The sequence below is a fragment of the Mytilus californianus genome, unplaced genomic scaffold, assembly GCF_021869535.1.
Source record: "Mytilus californianus isolate M0D057914Y unplaced genomic scaffold, xbMytCali1.0.p SCAF_4, whole genome shotgun sequence".
Taxonomy (NCBI): Eukaryota; Metazoa; Mollusca; class Bivalvia; order Mytilida; family Mytilidae; genus Mytilus; species Mytilus californianus.
Window position 1 is genome coordinate 95,837,198 of NW_026262690.1, and position 17,077 is coordinate 95,854,274.

Sequence of the window (17,077 nt, forward strand, 5' to 3'; positions counted from 1 at the left end):
TGATGGTCAGTTTTGTCAAAAAGAACTGGAATCATCACATTTACAAAAGCAGTATCATTGTCAACCTCTCATAGTAAATACTTAGGTCATGACCTTATATATAAAGGGTCATTATTATTATATTGTTATTACATGTATACATGTATTTGGTACATAGAACATGACATAATGAGGGTCTGGATGGGGTTTTCAGAATAGAGAATATAGAAGGGCAAAAAGTACAGAATAAAGGCAAAAAAATATAAAGAATCGATAAAAATAGGCCAAAAAAAAAATAAAGAATAGATAATAATGGGGTGCTGAAATATAAAGAACAGAGAATAATGGGCACAACAAATAAAGAATAACGAAAAATGCCCTAAAAAAAATTTGTGAATACCCAACTGAAATGGAGGACCCCCATCCAGTCCCTCATAGATTTGCAGTCAAACTCAGTTTGTGAAAATGACATTCAAACTGATGCTATAATTTGCTATTCTTTACACTCATTTGAACAATGATACCAAATGGGTGACAATTTTTCCCCCTTCATTGCAGTATGGAGTAAAAAGAATTTTACCTTTGACCTTAAAAACTAAAAAGACTAAACATTATACAATGTACATTGTAAATATATAAATAAGGAGAAGTGGTACCATGTATGACGTCCAATGAGACAACAATCCACCAGAGTTCAAATGACGAGGATAAAAGCAATTATAGGTCACTGCATGACCTATAAAAATGAGAAAAACCCATACTGTATATTCAACCATAAAACACCTCGAAAGGAAAAATGTGAAACAACTAAAAAAACTACATTGTACACGTAACAGTCTAATTTAAAACCAAAAAAATACGTAAAAAATTAGTATGACAGACATAAACCAATGACAACCACAGTATATTACAGGCTCCTGAATGGGAACAGGCACATAAAGAATGTGTCCTATCTTAATTCAGTATTTTCCTGTAAAAACAAAAATACTGACTGCTGTGCTGTGACACTAGTATCAATACATACAATAGATACCCACGTAAAAAATGTATACAAATGCATACTGTATATTCGTATATCAGGTAAAAAAAAAAAACAATGATTTCATTAAAATTCAGAGTCAGTAGAAAATTAATTTCTTTTAAAAGCTCTCATATCAACAAACCTTGTCAAGATAGGAGTAAAACGTCATTAAATAAATAGGAACCTATACTACACAGTGCACTTAAACAGGTGCCTTTGACGCAAGGAATGCTGGAAGTGGAAGATAAAGGAATAAATATAATCACATAATCACATGTATAAGATGTACCTAATTCACACCCTTTATGACATTTTCGTCTTTAAAGCTTGAATATCATGAGAAATAATATATCACAATGAAAACAAGAACACCAGAGATGCTTGTATCATTTTGAACATTGTGATTTAAAATGTATATACTAACAAACCTGTGGACTGTTTAAATCCCAAGAAGAAAATCACATCTGTGGTAAAAACTCTACCAGAATAAATCGTGTTTGTAATCTGAATCTAAACTCTGATTAAATCAAGTGTAATAGACTGTAAAATCTAATTTATCCTGTGGCACTACCATTGTCTCATTACTGACAACATATGATTAACATTTATGAATGTCAACACTGTTCTCTTTAAAATCGATCATTCAATAATAATTATGTATTTTTTCCGATCTGTAGCAATGATATGTTTTATCGTGAATAGGTACATTGATAAATTTACCGTCCAAGTTAAGTGATAACCTCAGTAAGATTACAAACAGGATACATGATAAGCATCTTAGAAGGAGATTATGTGCATGTGGTTCTTTGAATTTGTAACCATCTGTCAAAATTTTGTTATGTATGTTTTTAAGTAAATCCTCGAGGCATTCCGCATAAGACAGGTTTCGGACTCTTTCCTTTTAAAAGAAAATAAGAAAATCAAAAGTAGTTTCCCTTGTATTTCGGTATCGAGTAAACCTAAAAAGTTTCAATTTTAAGCAAAAAAAATAAATATATTGAATTTTATGTCGTGTTAAAACACCATATTATATTGTGGGGAAAAACAAACAAGGTTGATTGATCGGCAAATCATTTTGACAGTGTGTCTGAAAAGTTTCATATATGTCTGAGCAAAACCACTTATCTCTGATTTTTTTTTTTTACCTGAGACTACTATAATCTCAGTTTTTACGAAGTTATATATAAGATTGTTTTCAGAGACAAGTGCCTGTGAACAACATACTGGGTCAAAAACAAAAGCGACGAAAAGACAACAATTCACAGAAATCTAAAGACTGAGCAACACGAACGGTCCAGCGGTGGGATACACCTAAAAAATAATCCCCAGAAAAAATTAGTTTCTCACGATTTATATGATTTTTTTAGCATAAAATTGTCTGAAATATGTCACTTTTCAGGCTTCATAATATAATGTAAGGGCAAAAATTTAGATGAAAGATATGATAAAGTTAGGGAGCTACCATTTGATTTTTATGGGGGTGGGGGGGGGGGGGGGGGGTGGGGGGTGGGGGGGGGGGGGGTCTAGGATGAAAAATTTTGTCCTGCCTATTTATTTTTCCCTCTATTCGGTCCTGCCTTTTTATTTTCCCCGTCTATTCGGTCCTGCCTTTTTATTTTTCACTCTGTTCGGTACTGCTTTTTTTTTAGTTTATCCTGACTTCTTTTTTTACATAAATTGTCATCCTGCCTTTTTTTTTGCAAATAATCTCATCCTGCCTTTTTTTTACTCAAAACCCCTGTCCTGCCTATTTTTTCAAATTTCATCCTAGCCCCCCATAAAAATCAAATGGTAGATCCCTTACAGCCTTTATGTCTACGTCTCTGAAACTGCTATTCAAATCATCTGTTAGTATTAAAAGGTGTGTTTAAGACCACTTTCGTAAAGGCATCGTCAAATCTATTTACATTCCATGAAATAGCGTAATATAGCTATTGAAAGATTTCTTGCTAAACAATATGTGATAGGATATGCATTTTTTTATATTAAAAAATATGATAAGGGTGAGGTACTGGGTGTCTCAGATGCTCATACTGTCGCAAAATGATTGACACCCCCTGGAGACCCTACCAAAAACCGGGGAGACATCAGTTAATACTGTAGATTAGAAAGCAGACCCAAAAACCAAGGTTTTTGTGTTTTGTTTTCTATATTTAGATCTTCATCATCATACTTATGTATAGTTGTGCTTCCCTCTAGAGTAATACCATTAACAAGATGTTTATTATCATAGTTTTTTATGCGTCTCACCAATGTTACCGTAACCCAAGTCGGGTATTTCCTACGTGGCACATATTTTAGACTTAAATGCATGCACTTATAGATATAAAGCAACAGACACGTGGTGAAAAGGTCAATGAGAAAGCAACCCAACAAAACAGTTTAAACTTGCATATGATATAGGTCATCATACATAGTATTCATTTTGATATTTATACCAATTGACATCCTACTAAGCAAAGATACCAATGAATACGAAAAAGTAAAATGATAAAACGAGACCGCGAGACAGGAACAACCAGTGCAAGACTTTAAACAGACACGTGAAATAGGTGTCGGTATTAAGTAATCCACCGTCTATTATCTCAATCTGTAGAGGATCAAACACGTCAAACACCCAATACACGTCATCCAGAAAAGATTTCCAATCTAATTAATACCATCATTAATACATGAAACAAACAAAAGTACAGATACTTGTAAACTAATTACAGTAATTATATAACTTTTGTTCATAGAATACTCACAGCAAGTTCAAAGTAAACGTTAGATACTTTTGTTAATTCAGTAATGAACACAGTTGATATACGTATACACCATTTTAAGAACATTTTACTCCTAAAAACAACCATAATAGCCCTATTTCTCGTATCAAACATAAGCTAAAAGAACTCGCCAAGGAATTTGTTTTTGTCCCGGCTGATAAGGCTGCTAATAATATCATTATTGTTTGACGTAAATTTTACATTGAGGTCCTGCAAAAGGAAATCACGAATTCACCAACATTTCAACTGACTCCATTTTTGGAAAATGACATCTGTTACAAACATAAACTTTTAGCTACCTCTTTACAAGCAGAACCAAATACAATGAAAGTTCCAACTATGTACTGGCTTCCGAAGCTGCACAAAACACCTTACATATATAGATTTATTTCGTCTTCAAGCCATTGTTCCACTACTAAACTGTCTATTCTACTTACTAGTACACTTGGTACAATGAAAAACCTGGTAATAAATTGTTCGAATAAGGCCTTTGAAAATAGTGGAATTACTTACTTTTGGAGTGTCAAAAATTCGTTGGAAGTACTTGATAAATTGCATGCTTATATTGATGATTTCCAATCTGTTCAAAGTTTTGATTTTTCTACCATATATACCACTTTGCCTCATAATCTTATGAAGAAAAATTCATACACCTAAGTAAATGGCATTTAAAAAGTCAGAATGCGAATATATATGTTCAAACTCTTTTAGGTCATTTTTTAGTAGCAACAAACAAAAGAACTATGTCAATTGGTCTGCTTTGATACTATAACTGCCCTTGAATTTTTGATAGATAACATTTTTTGTTCGCTATGGAGATTCCGTATATCGTCAAGTTATCGGAATTCCAATGGGGACTAACTGTGCACCACTTATTGCGGACTTGTTTCTGTATGAGTTACAATTTATGACTAAAATCAGCAAAGACCCATCATACAGTATCTGATACAAAAATTTAAAAACACTTTTAGATAGTTGGATGATATATTGGCTCTCAATAATGACGACTTCTTTTCATATGATGAAGACATAGTCTTTCAATCAGTTTAATTGAGGTCTGGAGCTGGTATGTCAGTATATAACTACTAGTAGTCCTTTGTTAATTTATGTATCATTGTCATTTTGCTTAGTTTCTTTTGTTACCTATTCTGACATCGGACTCGGACTTCTTTCAAACTGGGTTTTACTGTGCGTATTGTTGTGTGTTTTTTTAATCTACATTGGCTAGAGGTATAGGGGGAGAGTTGAGATATCACTAATCATGTTTAACCCCGCCGCAATTTTGCGCCTGTCCCAAGCCTCTGGCCTTTGTTAGTCTTGTATGTTTTTTTTAAGTTTAGTTCATTTATATATGTTTAGGGGTTTAGTATGACACCCATTTTCACTGAACTAGTACACATTTTTGTTTAGGGGCCAGCTAAAGTCCGTCTCCGGGTGCGGGATTTTCTCACCGTGTTGAAGACCCATTGGTGGCCTTCGGTTGTTTTTTTACTCTTTGGTCGGGTTGTTGTCTCTTTGACACATTCCCCATTTTCTTTCTCTATTTTATGTTCTATTTCAGAATTTATTATATTATGCTTTCTTACTCTCTAATATCGGTCGCTGTATTACTTAAAAGTGTTAAACATGATAGAATTTTTCAGTATACAGACATAGATAGTTTAATACACATTGCTGATAAACATTCAAATATTGGTGCCAACGTTAATTAGTCGAAACAAATAGGAAATACGAAAAAGAGTTTAACTTTAATACAATGATGCAAATGCATATATCCGCTAACCCAAAACGATCTATGTATTTTTGCATTTAGTTTGAACAATAAATATTTTCAATATTTATTATATAAATATCATTTAGAGAGACCATTATACGAAGTACTTGTATACATTTCCTTTTCCTTTAGTGTTTTATTTTTACGTGATATCATGATGGTACCCAGAGCAAGTTCAGAACTTCAGATTAAACTCTTTATCGATTGAATATGAAATCATGGATTCGACCGCTCCATACCTCAATAGATTTCACACAGTAATGAAGACTAAATCATCGGCCCAACAATAAGCAAAACCCATACTATATATTAAGCTTTTTCATGTAAAATAATTTTTGATATAATTGCCAATAATACAACAATTCAACAGAGTCCAAATGAATCGGATTTAAGCAACTAAATAAATGGTCACCGTACGGCCTTCAACAATGAGTAAAACTCATACCGTATAGTGAGCTATAAAAGGCCCCGACATGACAAAATGTGAAACAGTTCAAACGTAAACCAACGATCTGATTTATGAAGAAAAACACGAAAAACATATACGACAGATAGCAGCCAACGACAGTCACCTCCTGACTTGGGCCTGACACGGTCTGTGTCGGGGTTAAACTTGTATTTTATGTGTGTGTTGTTATTCTACTGCATGGTCGAAATTATAAAGAGGGAGAATTGAGATTTTCAAAAACCCGCGTATAAGCTAACATTCATTACCTCTTCATTTATAGTCAGTGTTGCATGTGTTATCTCAATTTATTTCTGGTTATTTGGAGGTTTAATTTTCTTTAATTCACTCATATCTTTGAAACGTATCTCCGGGACGATATAGAGTTTGCCATATTGTGTAGATATCTGTGTACTATAAATGAAGCTCTAGATGTCTTTTGATTATATTTGGGTTTCTGTCTTATTGACGTATACCCGCCTATCTTTTTACTCATGCACATATACATTTAAGGTATAGTTTAGTGTAACAGTGCAAAGAAGACACGATTTAATAATGTAAAGGGAAAAATAAATTCGTACAAAAATAGCATGTTTAGTTGATTGATGACTTTCTTGACGTCCAGTAGCAATTTAGCATGCTTAGTCGGAAAACCTTGATTGTTTATGCAAAAGAAATCAGTTTATTTTGAAAACCTCGATGGAAATAGATAGTACATTGTTAAAATATCCGTAGTTATTTAAACATCGGTTCTCTATGATGTTAAATTATGAGTTGCATATAATATAGCAGTAAATAAAAAAAAATACATGTAATTGACAATCAGCAATAAGTTGTCATTAATCACTGTAAAGAGAGAGAGAAAAAAAGCTTTTAATAGGAACACCTTTTGCACTAATGTATTGTCCTTAACCTATATCGGAGACATACATCTAATATAGTGTGTTATATGTCTCTTCCTATCTCACTAAGATGGACACCAGAATTATGAAGTATTCTAAAATGATTTTTTTGCTCAACAAAACATGTGACAGCCTCTAACACATATGAAACTTTGAAAGCATATAATTACTCAGGTTACATAAGGCCTCATCCAACAGGTCCAAAGTGTTTCCCCAAGAAATAATGGACATTGCGATAGTGTCCAAAACTTTCCAATCTTTGTTATCACCTGACTGTCTCCATGAACATTCAGGTCAACTAAAAAACGTTTAATGAATTTTGTTGTCAGTATATCTTATAATATTGTTTTCTTAAATTCTTCCATCTAAAGTCTTACCTTGAAATTAAAAGTTTTTACTTAAATATATATTTTCCGTCTTTTTAACAAAACACTTAAACGTTATATGCACTCCGTGCTATGAAACAATCAAAACAATAATTAGTGATTCATCATAACACTTCCATCGAGGTGCGTGTGTATTACCTGAAAACACCTCGTAATTTACGTCAGGTATACAGAAATTATGTTTCATTTGTCTGTACCCCCTACAGACAAATTGTCACTCGTCATTTTGTGGTGATCATCTATTGACTAGACTCGTTAAAATGTGATAAATGTCAACAACTGCAATTGCAGTACAATGCCATTTTTCATGTTTGAAGACAAAAGACACATAATATTTTATCTGTCAAAAGTACGATTTTTCGTGAAGAACCTTTGTCTCCTTATATTTAATACACCGATTAAACAAAATGTCTGCAATGCACAACCCCTTCCGTCACAAAACATTATTATACTTATATGTTTGTAGACTTAGAAACATTTAATTTTATCTTTTTAAACAAAATCATACTGAACACCGAGTTAAGTCTTTGTGATTTCTCTCATATTTTATATAAACTGTAAAAAGGCACGACATGCACTTCCCCTGTATATCGCAAATGGTTGTGATTTCACAAATTTGTAAAAAAAGATTACAGTCTTTCTTTAGATAAAATGATGTCCCAATATTAAAACTAAATTCATTTATACATGTACTGATTCACATTATGTTGAACACTAATGTTTCTGTGCGTTGTTTACTAAATTCTCAACTCTTGGGGAAAAAAACTTGATACGCACCAAATGTTAGAATAGTATTGCAAAATGTCATGCAGGGAAAAATATGTTCAGTTTTTTTAATAATAATAAGATCGCAAGTTTGATAACTGACTTTTTTAAGTTTAGATGTAAACACCCTCTGTATACCAAAGCTTCACACCAATTACTTAGTCAGCCACATCAGATGTAAGATTCGAGTCTAATGTGCTTACCTGTGGTCAAAAAGCCAGAATCCGACCAACTTCGTAAATCTCGTATAGCAAGTGAAAATGTGTCAAAAATGCATGGATAACGTACATAACAGAATAGACAGAAGTGTGGTGACTATAACTTTTAACAGTGATTTCTTTCAGTTAAGTCGTTGGTCTACATGAAATGTCGACGATATTAAACGAAGTCCAGCGTATTTTCTTCACAGAACAGCCGCTTTGTGGCCTAGCTGTTATCAGACGACATTATATACTAGTAGCCGTGAAAGTTCTCCAAATACATGTTTGATTCTCATATTTTCCCACACAGATAACCATGCCTTTAATATTCAGTCGCCGGAGATCTATTCGAACATCAACAGCTAATTGAGTGAACAGGACATGATAAATAGAAATAGAACAAGCATATATATGCATAAAGAAAAATTGATTGACAGACAGGAAATTTTTTTACAGACAACGACAAAAAAACAATTGTTGCTAAATCGACTGCAAAATCATGTAAATAGAACTGGTAGACATTTCAACGCTTTGACTGTAAAATCGATTATCGCTGTACAGTTTTAGTGGAAAAAACATCGTAATGCACTCCCACCGTGTTAAAGGCAATGTTTTTGGCAATATATAACAGCAACGCATCGATTCTTGGTATGAATTAAAGAAGGTTCGCGATAAATATTAATGAGGCAGCAACCAAACAATACATTTGAAAGGTCGACAGGTGTCGTACACACGAAAAGCTCTTAATCGCCTCGAGTTCTGATATGGTTTGTTTAGAATGAAAAAAACCGAGACGAGTCCAAAGATACAAAATCAGATTTAAAAAACACAGACACTTGTTGCTGTAATGTTGCTAACCCATATACCTTTACTTAACGGTAGTAAGATTTTTTTCACAGAAACTAGAGTTTGTGTTTAAAAAAATCCACCTACAACAAACAAACACATGGAGGTACTGCGAGCATATGTTTAAAAACTACCTTTGTAAATATATTTGACTATTAGCTCTCAGTCGCCTCGATGTAGGCTTTTTGTGCTGAGGCGGCGTAAAGCAAACACAAATCAATCAATCAGTTTAGGAAGATATAGTAGATAAATGAGAAAAGCAAGTGTGCTTTTGATTATTTTCGGAAGGAAACCGCGATATTTTTTTTGATTTATAGAAGTATGATATTACGTGCAGTGTTTCGATAAAAAATTATAATTCGCAGATGTCTTTTTTGTCGTTATGTTGACGTATACCCCATATCTTCTATATTCACCATAAAAAGAGAGAAAAAGAAAAAAAAGTTATGGAATTAAAATTGAGCTGAGTAAAGCATACCATTACCATGTAAAGCAAATTTTCGTCATAAAAATCTTTTTGGACAATGATTTAAGATTGTCAATCAGTCAAATTTTCCTATATACATTATTACTGATCTTTATTTTGGTTTTTTCACATTTTCTTCCATGTCCGATTAAAAACAAAATATTGTGTTACCGGCTTTTATCTCTTTTCTTTTTCAACAGCTAATCAACATTCTTATGGGAACAAACTGTGCTCCTCTTCTTATCTACCTGTTCCTTTATTTATATAAGGCAAAATTAATATAAGAGCTTCCCAAGAATAATGAAAAGAAGTTAGCAATATCCTTTAACTTCACGTTCCTCTACATAGATGATGTCCTCTCGCCAAATAATTCCATGTTGGAAGACTATTATATTAAGAAAGAAATAAGCTGAAGAATTACATTGAATTTAGTTACAATGGTTGCAATGATTGCAATGATTCTATGTGATAATAATGAAACAATTGATCGCATCTATGATAATCAAACATTAAATCGAATGTATGTTATCGAACTTGAAATAAAAGATACATAGAAGTCTACTTCATATTTTGACTTCCATCTGGAAATTGATAATTAGGATCATTTGAGAATTAAACTTTACGACAAAAGAGACGATTTTAATTTTCCCATTGTGAACTTTCTATTTCTATGTGCCAACATATTCGAGTCAGCTTTGAAAGATTTACGGACGCCGTCGTGAAATGGTTATGAAATATCTGCGTTACAGATGACTCTGAAAATGTTCCGAGTGTCCTTGTCGTTAATCCATCCTATAGATTGTGACTTCATCAAATCCGATAATTACTTGCAAAGAAGAACACAACGAATGCAACTAGTGGAGCTTGATCAGACTGCTTCTGAAGTATTTAGACTAAATCCGTCGGATGTGTATTGATTGATATTTTATTCTGGGAAAACATGATTTATCTATTGGTAGTAATTGTCTTTGAATTAGCTTTTATTAACTGCAAATACTCTTAGATCGGTAATTTGTGTCTTTGGTTTTTTTTATATTTTTTTTTATATTATATATTCATATCCCTGACAATGATTAAAACTATAATTTATTCTCCTAAAAATAATTAAAGGTACACCCCCCCCCTTTTCCCCACGAAAGAAAAAATATAAATTCATATATTTATCAAGAAACAGACACTTAAAAAATGACATCATGATCACAAATCTTAGTTAATCTGACGATCCACGAACACTCTCATACAATGTTCAGTTCAGTTAATTCATCTGTGTACTGGAGGCACCAATTTGTTAATAATTATCAACAATGTCCAGTACTGAGCTAATTATCAACAAGGCAACAACTAAAAAAACAACAACAAAAACGAATCGTAGGGAGCAACCATATAACTTCAAGGGGAGAGTGTTATGGTTTCTGTCGAGCCTGCGACTTCTGTCGCAGAAAGCGAGACATAGGGATAGTGATCCGGGGGGCGTCGGCGGCGACGGCAGCGTTAACTAACTTCTTAAAAGCTTAACATTTCAGAAGGTAGAAGACCTGGATGCTTCACACTTATTATGTTATGAATTTTCCGTCTGTCATACGTCCATTGTCATTGACCTCAATTTCATGGTTCAGTGATTACTTGAAAAAAGTTAAGATTCTTTGTAGTCTTAATTTCTCTCTTATCACGAGTAATAGGATAACTAGATATGCGTACCTTGCAAGGTCCTCGTGCCTGTCAGACAGTTTCCACTTGACCTCGACCTCATTTCATGGATCAGTGAACAAGATTAAGTTTTTGTGGTCAAGTCCATATCTCAGATACTATAAGCAATAGGTCTACTATATTTGGTGTACGGAATGATTGTAAGGTGTACATGTCCAACTTGCAGGTGTGATCTGACATTGACCTCATTTTCATGGTTCAGTGGTATAAGTTAAGTTTTTGTGTTTTGGTCTGTTTTTCTAATACTGTATGCAATAGGTCAACTATAATTGGTGTATGGAATGATTGTAACGTGTATATGTCTGTCTGGCAGTTATCATCTGAACCCTGAACTCATTTTCATTGGTCAATGTTAGGTTTTCTTGGTTAAGTTTGTTTCTTAGATAATATATGCAATAGTTCAACTATATTTAAAGCTTGGAATGATTGTTAGGTGTACATGTCTGTCTGGCAGAGTTCATCTGACCTTGACCATCTTCATGGTTCATTGGTCACTGTAAAGTGTTCGTGGTTTGGTCTGTTTCTTGTATACTTTTAAGCAATAGGTCAACTATATTTGGTGTATGGAATGATTGTAAGGTGTACATGTATTTCTGGCTTGGTTTATCAGACCTTGACCCCATTTTCTGTGAAGTTTATGCGATGCTTGTAGTAAAACTATATTTAGGACTATCAACATAAAATCAATGGTCAGTAAAGCAGGCGAACCATTTCAGCGTGGGCAGTCTTGTTTATATAGGTTTGAAATTTTTGTTTTTAACAGTTGGACAATTTTTTTTTTCAACTGCAATCAAACCAAATTAATTTTTTTCTTATGTCGAAACAGAAGTTTTTTTTTCAACGATAAGAAAGTAAAAGGTGTGTGCATTCCTATGAAATCATTAGCATTAAGGCTTCCAACGGTATAAAGTAGGTGGATATTCATGAGACAGCAGTCCCTTGTCCGCACTTGATTAAATATCTTTTACGCATGCAGTGTTATGCTGAAATGCATTTATGTATCGTTCTCAGCATACTAAGTTTACAAAAGTATCTGCAATATGGAAAGACTTACATAAGAGGCGGATCCAGGGTTCGAGGAAAGGTAGCGTAGTTGTCAAAAAGGTTAGTATAGGTCAAGGCCGTACCTTGACCTATAATGGTTTACTCAAGTTTATAAATTGTAACTTGGATGGAGAGTAGTCTCATTGGCACTCATACCACATCTTCCTATATCTATAAAATACCACCGTGCTTAGCGGAAGGATTTTTTTTTACGATTTCAGTATTGATAAAAAATGACAATTAATCAAAACAATTTGTACTCCCTCTTCGCCCCAAAATTCGCCACTTGACATTGGGTGGATGTACGTGTACATGCATTATGTATATTCTTTTAATGAACAATGCTCTGATTGTTGCTCTCCATCTTAATGATGTATCACTCGGAAAGCCAGGTCAAGTATGAACAGAAAAACAAAAGAAGATATTTTAAGTTAAAAATAAAGCAAGCAAGTCATGTATGTAAATATCATCATCTAGAGCATTTCTTGTAATACTTTGAATTTTTCAAGCCGCACTGTGAAATCTTGACTTCATTTTTTTTAATACACCTATTAAAACCAGAATATTTTTTTCATAGTTTTGTCAAGGATTTCGGTATAGTAATTCTTGGTTTTGCAAAACAAAATGGGTTTTTTGCCAATGCTGAGACAGAGTTATTTTTTCTTGTCTTTAGAATCAGACCCCCCTAAAACAACCATAACTCCTCTTTCTTGTTTGAAGATGGTTATTCCCTTACTGAATAAATACACGGACTTTCTGCGATGACCTTAGAGTCAGCTATAAAAGGTTTATTTGTCAAGAATTATTATACCCTGTATGTAAATTGTACTTTTTTAATGTACGTGTGTTCGATTCAGGTGATCAGCGCGGAACATGTATCGTACTCTGTCCGAGACATAACAGAAACTTATACACCATATTTAACCAATCAAATACCAAGGAATGTGATTCCTCGGTACTGTAATGTTTTAAAATGGCTGCCTATTTTGGAAACCAGAGTTATTTTCTAATTAATTAACCTGTCGCAAATCTTGCCTGTAAAGTCTTTGCAAATATAAAAAATATGGTTAAACAAACTATCCAGATATTCGGAAGAGTAAAACCAACACGATCCAAAGCAGGGGTAAACATGTTACACCATATGTTATTTTCAGCCTGTTTTCATACAAAATATTAAACCTGGCTGTCTGCTCAATTACTGTTTGATTAGACTTAGAAATAGAAAAGTAAAATATATTTAGAAGTCCTATATCACATCAATCAAATCCATATTCATGTGATTGTCACACCCACAATATGCATTATATAGCAAGAGTAAACATGTTGCATCCCAGCTAACAATATTACGTCGTGACAATGTAATGTTTTCGTCGCATTGACGTCAGGTTATTACGTTGTATTTACGTAAAAGTGTATGGTTTTCTTGACGTTGTCACAACGTCATACATCAACGTTGTGGTGACGTAAAATTACGTTTCTACAACGTTATTCCTGACATTACAACAACGTTAATATCACGTTATGTCGACGTTGTCACAACGTTATACATCAACGTTGTGGTGACCTAAAATTACGTTTCTACAACGTTATTCCTGACATTACAACAACGTTAATATCACGTTATGTCGACGTAATATACTTGCACTTTTATATTATGCTATATAATTGGCCCAAAAATTATCATATATATACATACACAGTATCAACTGTGTTTGTGACCATGAGGTGACCTCATAGTTGCCAAGTGACATGATAATCGCGTGTAATACACGCTTTTTCAACGGTTTACACGCGAGGATTTTGTCACATGGCGTGTACACGCTTTTCACCACTTTACACGCAATTACACGCTTTTTCTTTGTTTTGATTTTTTGGTCGTTAGTGATATCGCGATTCACGGGTTTTTTCATTACTTGACGATAAATACCGAAAATTTCGAAACAATTGTTTGGACGCCATTGATTATTTTTGTTATGGACGAACAGCAAAAGCCCTTAAGGTAAGTAGTTTGTGATTAGTATTTACGATTTTGAAAGATTTTCTTTCTTTCAAATTCACTTAGGGGAAGTGTCCACAGAAAGAGGTCTCTTTCAGGACTACTGTCGTCTAAAGAGTCGATTGCTAAGCGAAAATGATGTGTATATATGCGTACGTACCAAGATAATTTCAAGATTTATAAATTATATTTTGGTTTTCGAGTTTAAATGAGCGACGGATGAGTAACGCATAATGTGCACCCTAAGTTGCAATCATAACAATACATGTGAGAGGAGAACTACAATGTAGCTATTTGATGAAGCATATAATGTTGAATGGTAATCAAACTATAAAATATTTTTCTTTTTCAGTTTCAAATCTGGCCAACAGATTTCCACAGGCCATAGGGGTTGGAAATATCACGGAACTGTTGGATCAGTTCTCATAGTACCAGCTGTCTTCTGATGAACTTCCCAGTTTTGACCAGGCAATAGCAACATATATATTTTGTTGGGAGCAATGGCAGAGATAAAAGATGACATTTTAGATGGCAAAAAAAAACGTTATGACACTCTTTCAAAGCTTAATAAAGCTATTATATATACATATAGTTCAACCAAATATCAATCCTGACTGTGAGAGAGCATTTTCAATTATAAAGAAGTGTACACTGAATTCTGATCAGAACTTGACAATGATATATATTGTGTGTCTTGTTATCAAGTAAATGTAACCAAACTGGCAATTGTTTAGAATATGTGCCTAGTGGTGTTGCTTTAAAAGACCACTGTTGAAAACAATAAAAGTTTACAGTAGAATATTGTTTTTTATATTAACAAATTTATATAGTGTGAAAAAGTCTGCATCTACGTCGCGCGTTTTCACACGCTTTTTGACATGTCATGTCATGTCATGACATGATTTCTCATTGTCAGAGGTTGGCAAGTATGGGTGACCTCTAGATGATACATGTTGGTGTCATTCTCTGAAGGAATTTGTATATTCGGCATTATCATCATCTGTTTTTTTTCAAATTTTTTGTAGCTTCAATCAAATTACTGTTTCAGTAATTTTTGATATTACAGAAAGGAATTTTATTGTGTTTTTGGGCCATCGATAGCTGAGTCGCTGCATGTTCGTATGCAGTTCTTGATAGTTAGTGCTCGTAAAAATAATATGCATTTATCATATATGTTACTCTATAAGCTGGATGTTCCCCCTGTCCCTCTTAACCCGTCTTTAATTGCTGCCTATGCGGTATGGGATTTGCTCATTGTTGAAGGCCGTACAGTGACTTAAATAGTTGTTAATTTCTGTGTCATTTGGTCTCTTGTGGAAATTCTCATTGGCAATCATACCACATCTTCTTTTTGATAAGTATCCATTTCTCATTCAGCATGTTCACGTTCTGAATATAATATCTGACTAGCTAAATACCCATCCATGAAAGTTTTATAAAAAACAAAAAAATGAAAAGTAAATGATGCCTGTTTATCAAAAAGTGAAGAATTGATCGTTAACTTTGTTTATTTTAAATTACTAAACGTTCTCCTGGGTCCCTGGTATTTACGGAACTGCTTCATTTACCCAATTGGTTCCTGCAATGACAATAAAAAAACTTATTTGTACAAAAACTGAAATTGTAATTATTCTAGGTCTAACATTATTGCAAATAAATACTAGATGTAGCTGTGTGTAAGACGTGGCTTTCCGAATCTCCTTGAATAACACATAAACCACATAATTATATATTCAGTTAAATTTAATGTTACCCTTTATTGTCCCAAAAGAGCGTCTTGGTATTCACAATACTAGTTACAAATACATATTTATAATAACAATTTCGTACTGAATTAAAAAAAAACCAACTGTAATTTTCAACATAGAATACAAACAATAATAATTTTGTTTAATAATCCCAAATTGAAGGTTGCACTATACGGGGTAAATAAGGGCATTCTTACCTTATAGCATGTTCCGCCAATCAATTCCTCGACATCTGATGCCCTTGCTGACGGGTAGTTCTTCATGTAAGCCTCTACAAAAATTGACATTGATAAAATTTGAATAATGATATTTAATATAATTTAAAAAAAAACAACCTTATCAATTATAATAACAAAATATATTTATTTATTGGGAGTATAAGTAAATACTTCTAATAAAATAAACAGCAGCTATTCTTATATACATTTAGAACCGTCAATCTGGTACTATTATACCAATAGTCCCAGCGTCAATGTGATATATCAGATATACTATATATATATATATAAACTTTACAAAAAACCGGCAAAATAATAAATTCACAATATTGCTGGCGCCGGAAAAATAGCAATTGCTATTGAATTATGCTATTTATAGCTCACTTTTAATTAAAAAAAATATTATAATCAAAACATAATTAATGTTTCGCCTGAAAAATAGCCACTGCCAAAGCATAAAAATTTAAATATAATTGAAAATTAAGATCAATAAATGTACGTTTTACATTTACAAATTTGCCATATGATAATAAGAGGAGCAGCGGTATTATTTTTTTGTAAATTTGATTGTCCCTTGCGAAAAATATAATTTTTGATTTTAGTAAAAAAAAAAGTCAGGTTGCTATTATCAGTTTCATAAAGTCTCTTAAGGGAACATTTATGTTTTGTATTCCTTCATTCTAGGGGGCATCGGTGGCCGAGTGGTCTAAATAGTTACTACTGTAATCACTAGCCAGTCAACACTGAGGTTGTGAGTTGGAACCCCACCCGTGCGGGTGCGCTCGACTCCAATCTTAATTGACTAGGATTGTCAG

At 33.3% G+C, this 17,077-nt stretch overlaps 2 protein-coding genes across 3 annotated transcripts in view; one reads left to right on the forward strand and one right to left on the reverse strand.

Moving 5' to 3' along the window:
* The window catches only part of LOC127738918 (disheveled-associated activator of morphogenesis 1-A-like), a 49,733-nt gene extending 47,822 nt beyond the window's left edge, over positions 1–1,911 (reverse strand). The window contains exon 1 of one of the 2 annotated variants that reach the window (XM_052250412.1): positions 1,721–1,911. The gene's annotated coding sequence lies outside the window, so the exon portion shown is untranslated. Of the gene's footprint in view, positions 1–1,428 lie in introns of both variants that reach the window. The other variant, XM_052250411.1, reaches the window with a different exon arrangement.
* An 11,339-nt stretch (positions 1,912–13,250) lies between these two features.
* Positions 13,251–17,077, forward strand: part of LOC127738920 (kinesin-like protein KIF6) — a 32,091-nt gene continuing 28,264 nt past the window's right edge. The window contains exon 1 of the mRNA XM_052250414.1: positions 13,251–13,423. Within this exon, the coding sequence (XP_052106374.1) occupies positions 13,364–13,423 (60 nt within the window). The 5' untranslated portion in view covers positions 13,251–13,363. The remainder of the gene's footprint in view (positions 13,424–17,077) is intronic.